General features: G+C 48.3%; 1 protein-coding gene across 5 annotated transcripts in view; it reads left to right on the plus strand.

Annotated features, from left to right (window-relative positions):
- The window catches only part of SIPA1L3 (signal induced proliferation associated 1 like 3), a 129,431-nt gene that overhangs the window by 79,758 nt on the left and 32,001 nt on the right, over positions 1 to 17,672 (plus strand). For all 5 annotated transcript variants that reach the window (XM_044305305.1, XM_044305309.1, XM_044305306.1 and 2 more), the window contains 6 exons: positions 6,187 to 6,317; positions 9,836 to 10,024; positions 12,025 to 12,199; positions 12,374 to 12,477; positions 13,336 to 13,493; positions 13,616 to 14,192. In XM_044305305.1, coding sequence (XP_044161240.1) covers positions 6,187 to 6,317; positions 9,836 to 10,024; positions 12,025 to 12,199; positions 12,374 to 12,477; positions 13,336 to 13,493; positions 13,616 to 14,192 — 1,334 coding nt within the window. The remainder of the gene's footprint in view (positions 1 to 6,186; positions 6,318 to 9,835; positions 10,025 to 12,024; positions 12,200 to 12,373; positions 12,478 to 13,335; positions 13,494 to 13,615; positions 14,193 to 17,672) is intronic.

Here is a 17,672-nt window from a genome sequence, read left to right on the forward strand (position 1 = left end):
TACCAGGCATATAGGGTTGATGATGCTGATTAAAATGATACCGGTCTTATATCTGTGCAAATGAACTATTCGAGCACCAGGAGGCGGGCTTATGCGGTTCGAGCACTGCTCCAGCGGCTTCCCTGGCGCTCCATAATGACCCCCTTTTGCTTTACATCACACCCCTCCCTATCTTTAGATTGACAGCGCTAGACTGTACTCGTGTCCAGAACGGCGCATGCACACAACATCTTCGGTGATGATGTGCGCACGCACAGTTCTGTCTGACAGGTCCTCTTTAAGTTAAAGGGGTTATCCCATGATTAATGTAAAAAAAATATACATTATATAGTACATGGTAATCTCTTTCTAACAAAGCTAGACCCAGCCCTGTACCTCAAATGGAACCGGAGATCTCCCCATTCATTGCTCTGCTAGATTTATATGAAGGAGACAGCTCAGGGGGCGTGTCCACGCTCTCCCTATCACAGCTCAGGGGGCGTGTCCACGCGCTCCCTATCACAGCTCAGGGGGCGTGTCCACGCGCTCCCTATCACAGCTCAGGGGGCGTGTCCACGCGCTCCCTATCACAGCTCAGGGGGCGTGTCCACGCGCTCCCTATCACAGCTCAGGGGGCGTGTCCACGCGCTCCCTATCACAGCTCAGGGGGCGTGTCCACGCGCTCCCTATCACAGCTCAGGGGGCGTGTCCACGCTCTCCCTATCACAGCTCAGGGGGCGTGTCCACGCTCTCCCTATCACAGCTCAGGGGGCGTGTCCACGCTCTCCCTATCACAGCTCAGGGGGCGTGTCCACGCTCTCCCTATCACAGCTCAGGGGGCGTGTCCACGCTCTCCCTATCACAGCTCAGGGGGCGTGTCCACGCTCTCCCTATCACAGCTCAGGGGGCGTGTCCACGCTCTCCCTATCACAGCTCAGGGGGCGTGTCCACGCTCTCCCTATCACAGCTCAGGGGGCGTGTCCACGCTCTCCCTATCACAGCTCAGGGGGCGTGTCCACGCTCTCCCTATCACAGCTCAGGGGGCGTGTCCACGCTCTCCCTATCACAGCTCAGGGGGCGTGTCCACGCTCTCCCTATCACAGCTCAGGGGGCGTGTCCACGCTCTCCCTATCACAGCTCAGGGGGCGTGTCCACGCTCTCCCTATCACAGCTCAGGGGGCGTGTCCACGCTCTCCCTATCACAGCTCAGGGGGCGTGTCCACGCTCTCCCTATCACAGCTCAGGGGGCGTGTCCACGCTCTCCCTATCACAGCTCAGGGGGCGTGTCCACGCTCTCCCTATCACAGCTCAGGGGGCGTGTCCACGCTCTCCCTATCACAGCTCAGGGGGCGTGTCCACGCTCTCCCTATCACAGCTCAGGGGGCGTGTCCACGCTCTCCCTATCACAGCTCAGGGGGCGTGTCCACGCTCTCCCTATCACAGCTCAGGGGGCGTGTCCACGCTCTCCCTATCACAGCTCAGGGGGCGTGTCCACGCTCTCCCTATCACAGCTCAGGGGGCGTGTCCACGCTCTCCCTATCACAGCTCAGGGGGCGTGTCCACGCTCTCCCTATCACAGCTCAGGGGGCGTGTCCACGCTCTCCCTATCACAGCTCAGGGGGCGTGTCCACGCTCTCCCTATCACAGCTCAGGGGGCGTGTCCACGCTCTCCCTATCACAGCTCAGGGGGCGTGTCCACGCTCTCCCTATCACAGCTCAGGGGGCGTGTCCACGCTCTCCCTATCACAGCTCAGGGGGCGTGTCCACGCTCTCCCTATCACAGCTCAGGGGGCGTGTCCACGCTCTCCCTATCACAGCTCAGGGGGCGTGTCCACGCTCTCCCTATCACAGCTCAGGGGGCGTGTCCACGCTCTCCCTATCACAGCTCAGGGGGCGTGTCCACGCTCTCCCTATCACAGCTCAGGGGGCGTGTCCACGCTCTCCCTATCACAGCTCAGGGGGCGTGTCCACGCTCTCCCTATCACAGCTCAGGGGGCGGGGCGTGTCCACGCTCTCCCTATCACAGCTCAGGGGGCGTGTCCACGCTCTCCCTATCACAGCTCAGGGGGCGTGTCCATGCTCTCCCTATCACAGCTCAGGGGGCGTGTCCATGCTCTCCATATCACAGCTCAGAAGGCACTCAGGATAAAACTGAGCATGTGCGGCCTTCTCAGTGAGCAGGACAAAGAAATAAGAAAAAAAAAACAGCAGGTGGCGCTGTACAGATACATTTTATTGAATATCTCAGTAGCTATACTGAATTTTTAATTGCATGCAATTACAGAAGTGTTCAAATCCAGAGGCTGGTTTAAAAAATGTTGAATATTTTTCGTGGGACTACCCCTTTAAGGTGACACTTTAATGGCAATGTATTGGGATATCTAGTGTGACACATGGGAAATAAGCATTTATGGGCAGGTTTGCAAGATAATACCTGAAAACACTACGTTCCACCCCGAGGTCTTGATGACTATGTAATTGCAAAGTCTCTCTTCATCCTGCGGCTCATACTTTACTGTGACACGGCAGAGCTATTTAGGACACATTACATTAATGGTTAATATGTATGTGACCTAATTAAGAAAATGTCATCTAATCATCAAACCTGCTCCCTGGTAGCAAGAGAGGAGAACAAGCAGTATAATCTCAGGTCCGAGGACTTTCTTCTTGGAGTGTGTTCACATTACATTTGCCCCATGCACCTGGCGGATTTCCTTTTGGCATACTATCGGCCGGTGTGCTTCCACATAGACCGCTGTTCCCTGCAGAGGCATCCATTTAAAAAACAAAAAAACATTCATACTGCATAGTATTCGCTGTCTTTACAGTGAGGTTCTATGGCTGACGTACATCACTGTATATCTATATAGGGGGCATGAGAAGGAGCCTTCAGGTATATTCCAGGAAGGCATCCTTAAAATCCTGGAAAGCCCAAACACAATGTGAGCTTGGCCTTTGGATTCGGCATGCTCCATGCCTTTGGGTCTTGTAAAGGGATATCTTAGGAGCTGCAATACCAGACACCACCTATAGGTAAGAGTGGCGCTGTTTCTGGAAAGTAAAAAAAATAGTTTCTTTCTGATCCCAGAAAACCCCATGTGACACCAAAAAGGCTGCTTACCCTGCGTCCAATAATATGCATGCCGAGATTATCATGTATGTTACTGGGGGTCAGCTGCCGACCTGAAGAGTTTCGTATCTTGGGGCGGCAGCATTAGTGGATTTACAGGGATCTCGTAGCGAGGCCAATAACGTCTTAAGTCTTTAGCAATGTAATGAGACTTGAGAGCGGAGCCGGGATATTCCAGGTTTCGCAGTGTTTGCCTCCTATCCATATACCCTGCAGAGACGTGCCGGCAGCAGCAATAACAAGGGCTCGGAACGTTTCCTCTCCAGAGACGCCTCGAAGGCATCACCGAGAACCACTCTATAGACAGTTCTGTCAAGATGATGAGGTTTCTAAGTCTATGAATACAAAGCTACTTATAGTGAGCTCCAGCACGTTTTGATATTTGCCCGTGTCGTAGTTTAATGAAAGAGCGACTTCATTTCAAAGACACCAACAGGTCTGCGATAGTAAATACGTGCATGAAATAGCATGTCGAGACCGCCAAGTTGGCATAGGGAGTCTTGTACGCCAAGGCAGTGCCTCCTGGGCAAATTAGCTCCATTCCTAGTCAGAAGGAAAACGGTCTCTAGTGCCACCTATTGGGGTAGCTGGTCTGTGACCGTTCTGGAGCGTGTTTATTCTGTGTTGCTCCTCTCCTGTTATTCCTCTCGGAAAAGTATGAATATGTTGACCAATGGGTGTTCCCTGTAAAATGGGTGTGTCCCTATTGTCAGGACTGATTGGTCAAAGCCAGACTGGTTAGGGACACACACCCTTTATTGGGAATGCAATCGTCTCTTTAAACTTAATTCGAGAATAGTGGATAATGTGATTCTGGGCTATGTCCTCCCAGCGCCCTCCATACTGGAGCGCGTCCTTCATCGTGTTCTGTAATGGAGTGTCTCTTTCTGCAGACGGTTGCCTCCTAGTTGGAGGTTTCTCTGCTTCTGTCTGTTGTGGCATTTCTATTGATTTTGCATTATGCTGCTATTTTAATGCTCCAATGAAAATGTGTGTGTTTTTGCTCAGTTTATCATCATGATTGTTTTTTGATGCACTGGGCCATTACTACTCCCTGTATACTATTTCTTCTTATAAAGAGCAAATAATAGGCGTAAAGAGTCTTACCAGAAACCCAGAGAAGCGTTGTCTGGCCTGTAAGACTCCTCGCAGCTACTAGGCACTTTCTAATCCATAAGGAGAAATAATACCCCCCCTGGTCCTGACCAAGGCCTCTCGCCCAGGTAAGTCTGTTCTCTCTGCTCTGCACAGATGAGGGGTCATCACCCTGACACAGGTGTCTGCAGATGAGGTGCCGGCTTTTATCCAAGTTGTGCTTCAAGGCCTGTTTAAAAGATTGAGCGTTGACTTATAGGACAGCTACCTTACATCTTGTGGCATCAGAGGCTTAGCTTTTCCTTTTGGAAGGGACGCTGATTTGCATATATTTTACTCTATGTATATAACTGACTCTCCTCATTCGTTCCGGACCAGTACTACTCTGTACATACAGTGCCTTGCAAAAGTATTCCCCCCCCCCCCCCCCCTTGACTTTTTTCGTGTTTTGGTGCCTCACAACCTGGTATTAACGTGGATTGTTTGAGGATTTGCATCATGTAATTTACAGAACATGCCCACAACTGTGAAGATGTGTTTGTTTTTTATTGTGAAGCAAACAACAAATAGGACAAAATAACAGAAAAAGTCAATGTGCATAACTATTCACCCCCCTAAAGCCAACACTTTGTAGAACCGCCTTTTGCGGCAATCGCAGCTCCAAGTCGCTTTGGATAAGTCTCCATGAGCTCGCCACATCTTACCACTGGGATTTCTGCCCATTTCGCCTTACAAAACTGCTCCAGCTCCTTCAGGTTGGGTGGTTTGCGCTTGTGAACAGCAATCTTCAAGTGATTTTCTATTGGATTGGAGATTGGAGATCTGGGCTTTGACTAGACCATTCCAACACATTTCATGTTTCCCCTTAGGCTACTTTCACACTAGCGGCACGGACCTCCGGCAGGCTGTTCCATCGGGTGAACAGCCTGTCGGATCCGTCCTGCCGCTAGTAAACGTGTGCCCCCGGACTGCCGCTCTGTCCCCATTGACTATAAAGGGGGCGGGGACTGAGTTCCCGGAGAGGCATGGCGGCGCGTGGCGAGAGGCTGCCCGAATAAATGTCGAACATGTCGTAGTTTTAATCCGCCGGGAACTCCTCCCCCGCCCCATTATAATATTATACATTATATAACATTGACTTTAAGGCTGTAATGTAACAAAATACGAAAAAAGTCAAGGGGGTGAATACTTTTGCAAGGCCCTGTATCTGTAGACACTTCTGGTTTGCTCTGGACCAGTACTACTCTCTATATATCTGTAGATACTTCTGGTTTGCTCTGGACCAGTACTACTCTATATATATATCTGTAGATACTTCTGGTTTGCTCTGGACCAGTACTACTACTCTATATATATCTGTAGACACTTCTGGTTTGCTCTGGACCAGTACTACTACTCTATATATATCTGTAGACACTTCTGGTTTGCTCTGGACCAGTACTACTCTCTCTATATATCTGTGCACACTTCTGGTTTGCTCTGGACCAGTACTACTCTCTATATATATCTGTAGATACTTCTGGTTTGCTCTGGACCAGTAGATACTTCTGGTTTGCTCTGGACCAGTACTACTCTATATATATCTGTAGATACTTCTGGTTTGCTCTTGACCAGTACTACTCTATATATATCTGTAGACACATCTGGTTTGCTCTGGACCAGTACTACTCTCTATATATATCTGTAGATACTTCTGGTTTGCTCTGGACCAGTACTACTCTATATAGATCTGTATGTTTATTGCTTAGTTCTGCATTCTAGGAAAGTAATTACTAAGGTTCCTTCATTCCTAATTATAATATCCATAATCTAGTATTCCTATGAATGATGACCCGTTCATGCCGTCACGCTTCCCACCAGGTGAATGTTTCCGGCCACTTGTGGACAGTCTCCCTTATGTTCCTTGCAGCCGGGTCTCTCTCTTACACAGTGATTATTAGATGTTCGGTGCTTTGATCATTTTCTTTTCCTTTCTTTTCTAGAGCACTGTAACTACTTTGGAATAGACGAGAAGTTGGGACCTGTTGCTGTGAGTCTGAAAAGGGACAAACTGGATGAAAGCAAGGACCACGGTCCACAGTACCAGTACAGGATCATTCTCAGGACCAGTGAGGTGAGACCGAAAATGAGCTTAAAGGGGTTGTCAGAAGATATACACATATCCCCTGTCCAGAGGACCAGTGATTTCCAACCGCTAGGAACCCCTACATGACCTCCTCATTCATTCTTTATGGGACTGCTAGAGATAATGGTGTAAATCGCTCTCCTGTCTCTAGGAGTCCCTTTAAAGATGAACAGAGCATGCGGAGGAGGGGGGGGGGGGGGGGGGGGGGAGAGACCCAGGACCTCAGTTCTCCCAGCAGTTGGACCCCCACAGATCAGACACTTATTGCCTGTTCCGTTTTCAGAAATGACTTCTATTTGTGACTTAAAGGGACTCTATCACCACATACCCGCTGACATGAGAGGCGTGCACTTGGCAGCACATTCTCGTGCTTCGTCCCATCTTGATATGTGGCCCAAATCTGGAGAAAAAAGCTTTTTCAATTTATGCAAATTGGCCCCTTTGGCGCGACGAGGGTGTTGCCGCTGCACCCGAGGCTCTGCTCATTTTCTTTGCCAGCCGCTCCCCCACTGCTTTGACCGACGGGACCAGACGGTGTAGATGTAAACACTCCTGGTCCTGAAGTCTCGCGGCTTCGCAGTACAGAGCTGGACATCGCTAGGCAGATGCGCAGTACAGGTTCCACCTGCCCAGCTATCTCCAGCCCTGTACTGCGCAGCTGAGAGACTATAGGACCAGGCATGATTATGTTAACCCTGACCGTAAAAAAGGTGGGGCCGCGGCAAGGAAAGAAAATTAGCAATCTTGGGTGCAACAGCAACACCCTTATTGCACCAATGGTGCCATAAAACTAAAACTTTTTTTTTTTTTTTCTTCCTCCGGATTAAACCACATATCAAGATGGGACCATTACAATCTGCTGACAAGCGCACGTCTCCTATATTAGCTGGATTTATTTCAAGCTATGTTGACAGATTCCCTTTAAATGATTTAATTTAGATATACAACACTGTGCAAAAGTTTTAGGCAATCGTGGAAAAAAATTAAAAATAAATGCTGCCACGTAAGAAGGCTTTCAAACATAGAAGTGTTAATAGTTTATTTTTATAAATTAAAAAAATGCTAAGTGAATGAAGAAAATCAGATCAATAGTTTTTCAAAGGTACTTGACAGGTAGGTTGTTCCAAACATTTAGGAGTACTAACCCCAGATTTTCTGTGGATGTAGGCTTGCTCAGATCAGTCTGTCTCCTCATGTAATCCCATCCAGACCGGATGATGTTGAGATCAGGGCTCTGTGGGGGCCATTTCATAACTTCCCGGACTCTTTGCCCTTCTTTACACATTGGCTGTGTGTTTGGGCTCATTGTCCTGCTGCAGAATGACTTTGAAGCCAATCAGACGCCTCCCTTTAAGGTATTACATGATGGATAAGAATCTGCCTGTATTTCTCAGCATTGAGGACGCCATCAATCTTGACCAAATTCCCAGCTCCATTTCCTGAAATGCAGCCCCAAACTTGCAAGGACCCTCGACCATGCTTCACTGTTGTCTGCAGACGCTCGTTCATGTACCGCTCTCCAGCCCCTTGACGAACAGACTTCCTTCTGTTGCAGTTATATATCTCACCAGTCCAGAGCTCCCAGTTCCTATGTTTTCATGCTTGTTGAGTTGCTTGGCCTTCTTTCCTTGTCGAAGGTATAGCTTTTTGGCCTAAATTCTTCCATGGAGACCACTTATTGCCATACGTCTCCGACCAGTAGATGGGTGTTCCTGGGTCCCACTAGTTTCTGCCAGTTCTGAGGCGATGGCACTGCTAGACTTCTTCCGATTTCAAAGGGAAGTAAGCGTGATGTGTCCTTCTGCTGCACTAAATTTCCCTGGTCGACCACTGCTCTGCAACCCTCAATGGTGTCTTCAATGTTGAGAAATACAGGCAGATATTTATCCATTGTGCAGTACATCAGGGAGGCATCTGATGAGTTACATTTATTCTGCAGCCGGACACCAACCCCGAACATACAGCCAATGTCATTAAGGCTACCTTCACACTCGCGTTTTGGTTTCCGTTTGCGAGATCCGTTCAGGGCTCTCGCAAGCGGTCCAAAACGGATCAGTTTTGCCCTAATGCATTCTGAATGGAAAAGGATTCGCTCAGAATGCATCAGTTTGCCTCCGATCAGTCTCCATTCCGCTCTGGAGGTGGACACCAAAACGCTGCTTGCAGCCTGACGAAGCCGAGCCAAACGGATCCGTCCTGACACACAATGTAATTCAATGGGGACGGATCCATTTTCTCTGACGCAATAGAAAACTGATCCGTCCCCCAAGGACTTCCAATGGTGTTCATGAAAGGATCCGTCATGGCTATAGAAGACATAATACAACCAGATCCATTCATGACGGATGCATATGGTTGTATTATTGTAACGGAAGCGTTTTTGCAGATCCATGACGGATCCGCAAAAAAACGCTAATGTGAAAGTAGCCAAAATCGTATCTGTAGCATAAAGAGGAACAAGGAAGTTATGAAATGGCCCCCACAGAGCCCTGGTATCAACATCATCTGGTCTGGCTGGGATTACATGAAGAGACAGGAGAATTTCAGCAAGCCTACATCCACAGAAAATCTGTGGTTCGTTCTCAAGATGTTTGGAACAACCTCCCTCAAACTGTGTAGAAGGACTGATTCTCTTTTGAATACAAAGTCTGGTCACATCGGATATTGATTTCTCTTTTGTTCATTCACTTTGCGTTTTGTTATTTGCTAAATATAAACTATTATCACTTCCATTTTTAAAAGCCTTCTTACGTTGCAGCATTTTTTTCACACATGCCTAAAACATTTAAACAGTACTGTGTGTGTGTGTATATGTATGTATATATAATTGCAGTGTACGCACCGATGATAGCGGTGCAGCGAATGCTTTTTCCTAGTATGTCTCCATATGGTGGCAGTTCCATAGAGTGCAGCTACTTCCATAGAATGCACTCAGCTTTACCATTTACATGAGGCCTAAATCTGTACAGTGGCATACGTGATCTGACTTCCATTGACTTCCAAAAAAAAAATAGATTGTGCACGGTTCTTTTACTTGTATCCATCTATAGGAAAGTGCAACCGACTACACTTTCCTATACGGTAATGCTGATACATACTGGTCCCACATATACCAAAAGGACACTCTTTGCATACAAAGGCCTTGGATATATCCAACATGGGCAGCAGGAGCTTTTCCTGGCATGTACGTGAAGCATGCTCATGATACGCTATGTCTATGATGGCTAACCTCCGGCACTCCAGCTGTGGTAAAACTACCCCCCCCCCCCCCCTCCCCCAAGATGTACACTTGCTTGGCTGTTCTGAGAACTCCATAGAAATTAATGGAGCATGCTGGGAGTCGTAGTTTGACCTCAGCTCGAATACCGGAGGTTAGCCATCTAGGCGCTATGTGGACTGCCCGTGGGCCGGATACACTGCAGCATTAGACGCAGTTAGCACGTCTATAATTATATGTGTAGTTTTATTTTTACTGTTAGATTACTGATCGCTCTCTTATTTCTCAGCTCGTAACCCTGAGAGGTATGATCCACGAGGATGCTGTGCCATCCACAGCCAAGCACGGTACGGTTCGGGGACTACCCCTCAAAGACGTTCTAGAGGCAGTGATCCCCGAGCTTAATATTCACTGTCTACGGCTGGCGATGAATTCCTCAAAAGTCACCGAGCAGCTTCTCAAGCTGGATGAACAAGGGGTGAGCTGGTGAACCTGTTACTATATGATGGGTGAAATAACGTGAATGTAGAGCAGGTTGATGTTTTTGATTCCTAGAGGAGAGTAAGCCACAGCTGGAGGCTTTAACTCCCCTGAGAACAAAAGGATGGGGCATGTTCAAGTCCAAATACTCGATCCTTCTCTCTCCTGACATCGGGGCAGAGTCTGGAGACCCTCATACATTTAGGTTGTCAGCCGGTCTCACAGACTGGTTGGTTCGGCTGATCTGTATGGCCAGCTTTATTTTTTGAAGGTGAGGAGCACTGACGGGAACGATGTTCATTGCTTAGCAATAGGACTGAAGCTCTGCAGGGTAACCTATTTAAGATAATGGATAATTTCACTAAATTAGGCCACTTAGATACAGAGTGTGACCAAATATGATGGTAGAAAGGGAGTCTGTTGGGAAAAACATATTCAGTCAGTTCAGATTAGGTTGGTGCGTAGGAATTAGTAAGGCTACTTTCACATTGGCGGCACAGCTCTCCGGCAGGCAGTTCCGGTATAGAACACATGCAGTGTTTTTTTTTGTTTGTTTTTTTACGCCCGAAACTTGGGATACTTGCCGGTATCTCTGACAGACCTTGTTGTAGTCAATGGGGCCAGCGGGCATTCCGGTAACCTCCAGAGAACTCCGGCAGGCTGTTGAAGAGCTGTACCGCCAACGTGAAAGTGATCTTTGTGGTTGAAGCCAACCCCTTTCACATGGAAGCTGCTTTAGTGATCTCCTGATTGCCCCAGGTCCTGCTCCTGAGACCCCCAGCAAGCAGCTGATTTTGCCAGGGGAGAAGAATTGCAGTATGACATGGCAGCCATCCAGATGAGTCTGCTAGAGGGAAAACGGGGCTTGTTGGTGGTTCTCATCGTGGTTCATGAAAGGGATTTCTAAGCAATTGAAGCACCCCCTCCCCTTAAGTCCATGCTCCCTAATACCATGCTTGGGAAAGGGTTGTCTTGATGAGACTACCCATTTATTGGAATGAAGATGTTGGGGAAATATGGCTGCAGCTAACGATTATTTTAGCAATCGAGTATTCTATTGATTATTTTTATGATTAATAGAGTACCCTAATAAGAAAAAATGAATTAATAGACTGTTTTCTAAAAACCCATCAGACCCCCTGCCATCAGTCCCCAACACCCTTCGTTTCCCCCTGTGCGATCAGCCCAAGTGCATCAATTCCCCCCTAGTACCATCATCTCCCCCCCCCCCCCCCCCCCTTAGGCCATCGTCTCTCCAAGCACCCCCTTCCCCCTCGGGCCATCGTCTCTGCCCCCCATGGACCGTCTCTCCCCTAGGGCCGGGCCACACTTCAGTTAAACCATGGACATATGGTCTGTGAAAGCCCAGCCTGCCCTCCTCCTGACACCCGGAGTGCACAGCGTCATTGGTTGCCCCCATCTCCTCGGTGTCACCAACTTGCGTTTCCAGCAGGGACGCCGCAAACACTCCATCATTCTGCGCTGCTCTGGGCCTGACTGCGATCTTATGTCAGGAAGTCAGTGCAGCGCTGGACCATGGACGTGCTGTGGAGTGTCCGAGGCCCCCTGCTGGAAAGGTGAGTATTCAGAGCGCATTGCGGGCCAGCAGGAGACCACGGAGCGGGAGTAATAGCAAGCACTTCCCTCCCACTCCGTGGTCATGTGACAAATTAATCCTTGATGCAAAAAATTTGCATCAAGGATTTTTTTGTATCGATTTACTCGATTTAATCGAGTACTCATTGCAGCCCTACGGGGAAATACTATATGGGGATCTCCTGACACTCCCCCGTCATATGGTGTAGGGGCAGAGTAGTATTGGATGAAGGGACTGGCAGCAGCTTTCTTCTCCATTGACAACCTATACCTGCTCAGCCAAACTGAACATGTAGGTGTGTGGAGGAATTGGGAGAGATTAATAGACGGGACGGTGATGAGAGAGACATTTGTACTTAGGTGAAGAGCAGCAATGACTATAAAAGACCCTTCTCTTTCCAGCTTTGCAGAAAGCACAAGGTGGGGATCCTGTACTGCAAAGCGGGGCAGAGCTCCGAGGAGGAGATGTACAACAACGAGAGCGCAGGTCCGGCCTTCGAGGAATTCTTGTCCCTACTAGGAGAGAAGGTCTGCCTTAGAGGCTTCAGCAAGTATGCCGCTCAGCTGGACACAAAGAGTAAGTAGTCGCCGAGCAGCTGAACACGTCGGATTTCACGTGTACGTGAGCTCCGTGGTCTTGACAGTCACGGATGCTCCAATAATGCCGAGCTGTTTTATTAGACTGCTTGTATTTTAGGACTATAGTAGTGTTGTATGCTAGTGCACTGACCGCTCTCTTGTGTTCTCTTAGCGGACTCCACCGGGACACACTCTCTGTATACCAACTACCAGGACTACGAGCTCATGTTCCACGTTTCCACAATGCTGCCGTACACCCCAAACAACCGGCAACAGGTAACGAGCCGCTAATGAGAACGAAGGCATGATAAAGATTCACCCACTCCATTCTGCTGTGTACAGGATGAATCGAGGCATGATTCACTGTGTGTAGTGAGTTATCGCCTCAGGGGTAGCTTCAGATTGTGAAATAATACTTTACCTCGCCTGTAAAATATAATTTGTCGGACGTTATAAAATATATTTAATTATGTGATCCTAGAGTTGTATAGAACTGAGATACAGCACTCTTAGATGGCTTTGGGGCTCTACACTATGCCTCTATACAGACAAATACGTTGGATGTTGTCTTACGGAGCTATACTGCTCTTGGAAGCAAGGACATACACAAATATAATAGGGCTCGTATAACAAAACTTTATTTTAGTTTTGTTTATGGTTAAATAAGTTAATAAAAAAAAACACTTTAGTCCATTTTACCTATTTTGTGTTGGAAAAAGTAGAACGGGTGGTCGTTCTTACCACCATATTTCTCAATGTACAGTGTAACAGACAAATGCATTTATAAATCTTCTGTAGAAGTCCTACGTTTCTGCTTCCTCTACAGGCCTGCAGCCACCACTAGGGGGAGCTCAGTGCAGAAGAATTTAAACAGTTACCCTTGAACTCAACGGAATAAATCTTGGTGCACTAAGCTTTTGCTACTGATGACTGCAGGCAGCAATACTTGGAAGCAATACTTCTAGGGCACGATGGCACACAATATTTCATTTCGTAGCCCTCGTAGTATGGAACCTTATCTGCCGTGTGAATGAGGCTTTACACCAACCTTGATCATTTGTGATTTTTGGCTAGTCATATACATGACCGGACAATGACAGATCCCTAAATGCATCATTTCTTCATTCTTTTCAGCTTCTTCGGAAGAGACACATTGGAAACGATATCGTGACCATCATCTTCCAGGAGCCTGGAGCTTTGCCTTTTACTCCCCAGAACATTCGCTCGCACTTCCAGCATGTCTTTATCATTGTCTGGGCACATGAGCCTTGCACTGACAATGTCTGCTACAGGTGGGCACATATATATTATAAAATATATATATATATATATATATATATATATATATATTTATTTTCTCTCCACTGTAATAACATCCCTCTCATACTAATACTGGTTGACATATTCTTCTCAGAGTGGCAGTGACCAGATCCAAAGATGTCCCTCCCTTCGGTCCTCCAATTCCTAATGGGGTAACATTCCGTAAGTCCGATGTGTTCCGCGACTTTCTTCTGGCTAAAGTGATCAATGCCGAGAACGCGGCTCACAAGTCGGACAAGTTCCACACTATGGCGACTCGTACACGACAGGAATACCTAAAGGACCTGGGCGAGAACTACGTAACCAATACTCCCATCGACACCACGGGTAAATTTAACCTGATCTCTCTAACGTCCAAGAAGAAGGAAAGGACAAGGGCGCGGCTGGGTGCCGAGCTGCAGAGTTCGGGCGCCTTGTGTTGGAGAGTGATGGCTCAAGACTTTTCTCAGGCAGCTGAGATGGAGTGTGCATTGGGCATCTCCAACGAGTTCATGGTCTTGATTGAGACCGCCACCAAGGAAGTGGTCTTTAACTGTTACTGTGCCGACGTCATAGGGTGGACTCCAGAGCCGCTGTCCCTGAAGATCTTTTATGGCCGAGGTGATCATATATTAATACGGGCAATTGACGGGAATGCAGAAGATATCCGGGAGATTGTGCAGAGACTTAAGGTCAGTAAGTCTTCAATAAAGCAGCTGTGCTGTGTAAATGCTGGGCTTGCTTTATTTGACTGATTGCTGCGTTAATCATTTTAATGCTCTTCATGCGTACAGTAAATCATACTCTGACATCATCAATAAAGAAATCCATAACCTGGATATGAAGTAGCGGTTTCGTCTATACTAGTGTTGAGCGCGGTCATATTGCAGCAACACAACCGCATAGTGTAGAGCAACTGCAGGGCATGAGTACCAGTTCAGGTCCTGTATCTGGAGAAACCATGTTTTATACTGTGAAATGTTCCTTGTCCTAGTATCCTGTACTTCAGCCTAGTATCATCCTCACCACTGCAGTTAAGTGCTCATTCACACAGCCGTTTGTCGTACATTCCGTACAGTCCCCAATGCACGGGCACCATCCGTGCGGCTGCCGCGATGGATCCAGATCCATTCAACTTGAATGGTTCTGTGATCCGTCCGCACCGCAAAAAATAGAACATGTTTTTTTTGCTGTGCCGATGCATGGACAGAAACCCAACGGAAGCACTTTGTAGTGTTTCCATGTGGTTCCGCACCGACCTTCCGGATTGCAGACCCATTCTAGTAAATGGTTCCGCATCCATGATGCGGGGGAGCCCATGGCCAGTGCCTGCATATTGCGGACCTGCTGTTTGCAGGCCGCAATGTGGGCACGGCTGAACAGCGTCCATGTGAATGAGGGTCAGTAGTAGGACTGACTATGTAATGAGAGGCTGCTGCACCAATATCTTTATAGTATTTAGTGCAAGCCCTCTTAGAAATGTCTATAAGGTAACATTTGTTTAAAAAATTGGCATGTCAGATGTTTTGATTGGTCCCCTGCCCCCAGCGATCGTTGAAACAAAAGTGCTAAATGCTACACCCCTTTGGCGCTGTTCGCCTGATCCTCAGAGCCTGTGGTGTTAGGATTGTGCTGGATCCCAAAGGGGCACAGTGCTTCTGCCACTCATCTCCGAAATCTGTAGGGGTCTCGGGATCTGGACCCCACCTATCAAAACTTCTGACCTGTCTGTTTTCCCTCTAGCCACTTGTTCAAATGGCTCTGCCTGATATTGCTGCTCATCCCCATCAAGTGGGGATGTGTCCTTTTTTAAGTAGGGCCATTTAAATAGGTAAGCTTTCACTGAATTGCGCCCTGACGCCGCCCTGCTGCATGTCACTCCTGCCTGGTTTTGGGACGGGTCAGTGCTGTGTGCCCCCCAGTTCATTGACCCCAGTGATCTGTGATAAGCAGATGCATAACCAGTTCCTGATTTCTGTCCCCTGCCTGGAGGTCACTTCATGGATGCACTAACTCACCTATAGTAACATCAATAGGGGGGGAACCACAGTATTAAATGTAAAAATCACAATGGAGAACGTATGTGTATTCTGTGTGGAGAGCGGAGCAAGGATTGGGTCAGAATATTCACTTCACCCGATACTTCGGTCCCCTTTGATGTCGGGGGAGAGTCGGGAGACCCCCGTACACATTAAACTGAAAACAGCGGGCTTGAGCGACAATAAACGAACGTGTCCTGGGGCCGTTTAGGTGCCCTGTACGACAGGGTGTTGGGCCCAGGTTCATGTTTTTTTCTTTTTATATCTGCCATTTTCTACAAAGACATAAAACACAGGGAGTAATAATACATATTCCAAATTTCAGAGATTGATGAAAGAAAAGCAGGCGCTTTAGATGCTTTGCAATAGCTTTTGGTTTCAGTGCAATATTTTTCACTGACCCTTAAAGGGGTTGTCCACCTTGGAACATTTTTAACTGTGGGCAGAACACCTGCTCCTCACCGCTCCATTCCGGGTCCCGGGCTCCCATTAGTGGTCTTCAGGCCCCGTCCTGTAAATCTGCGTGCTGCTTGGGGATATGTCATAAACTGAAGCTAATCATTGGCTGCAGTATCACACATGACCCCATCAGTCCAGACGTTTAAAGCAGTGGTCCCCAACCTTTTTTGCACCAAGGACCGGTTTCATGCGAGACAATTTTCCCAGGGACCGGGTGGGGGGAGAAAGGGGGCGGGGGTTCTGGGGCGGGGCTTAGGGGGTGGGCGGGGCTGACTGATTCACGCACATAACAAAACACAAGGTGCATATTAAAATATATAACACTATATAATGACTATATAAACTGACTATGGTCTCTGCTGCACTGGTCTCTGCTGCACTGGTCTCTGCTGCACTGTACCATATTTTTCGCCCTATAAGATGCACCTAGTTTTAGAGGAGAACAATAAGAAAAGAAAAAATTCATTACACCTCAGATCAGACCCCCAAACCTTTAGCTATCTATCAGCCCCCAATGTCAGCCATAAACCCCCCCAATGTCAGCCATAAACCCCCCCCCCCCAATGTCAGCCATAAACCCCCCCCCCCCCAATGTCAGCCATAAGCCCCCTATTAGCCCCTCGTCAGCCATAAGCTCCCCATTGCCCCCTCATGTCAGCCATAAGCCCCCCATTAGCCCCTCATGTCAGCCATTAGCCCCTCATGTCAGCCATTAGCCCCTCATGTCAGCCATTAGCCCCTCATGTCAGCCATTAGCCCCTCATGTCAGCCATTAGCCCCTCATGTCAGCCATTAGCCCCTCATGTCAGCCATTAGCCCCTCATGTCAGCCATTAGCCCCTCATGTCAGCCATTAGCCCCTCATGTCAGCCATTAGCCCCTCATGTCAGCCATTAGCCCCTCATGTCAGCCATTAGCCCCTCATGTCAGCCATTAGCCCCTCATGTCAGCCATTAGCCCCTCATGTCAGCCATTAGCCCCTCATGTCAGCCATTAGCCCCTCATGTCAGCCATTAGCCCCATGGCCACCCCACATGTCAGCCATTAGCCCCACATGTCAGCCATTAGCCCCACATGTCAGCCATTAGCCCCACATGTCAGCCATTAGCCCCACATGTCAGCCATTAGCCCCACATGTCAGCCATTAGCCCCACATGTCAGCCATTAGCCCCACATGTCAGCCATTAGCCCCACATGTCAGCCCCATGTCCTTCATGTCAGCCCCTAGCGCAAATAAAATAAAATAAAAAAATCTCTTACCTCTCCTGCTCCTGGTCACCATCGCGATCCTCTTCATTCTGCTGTCGGCTGTGTATAGCGGCGCACAGCGTGAGGTCACAGAGAGACCTCACGCTGTGCGCAGCCCTGCACAGCCGATAGCCGAGCCGTGGACCAGGAAGTGGTGAGTACAGATCCTTCACCGCTTCCTGGTCCTTCTGTACTAATAAAGCGCTTCCATAATGGAAGCGCTTCATTAGTACAGAGTTAAAGACTGCCATGATCGCCGCGGCCCGGCTAACAATCCTCCGCGGCCCGGTCCTGGGCCGCGGCCCGGCGGTTGGGGACCGCTGGTTTAAAGGACCAGCGCAGAAGGGCGTCTGGGGAGTATGATTATTTTATTTATTTATTTTTTTAACAGGTACAACGCATTGCTGCCCACAGTTAAAAATGTCCC

This window comes from Bufo gargarizans, chromosome 9 (assembly GCF_014858855.1).
Source record: "Bufo gargarizans isolate SCDJY-AF-19 chromosome 9, ASM1485885v1, whole genome shotgun sequence".
NCBI lineage: Eukaryota > Metazoa > Chordata > Amphibia > Anura > Bufonidae > Bufo > Bufo gargarizans.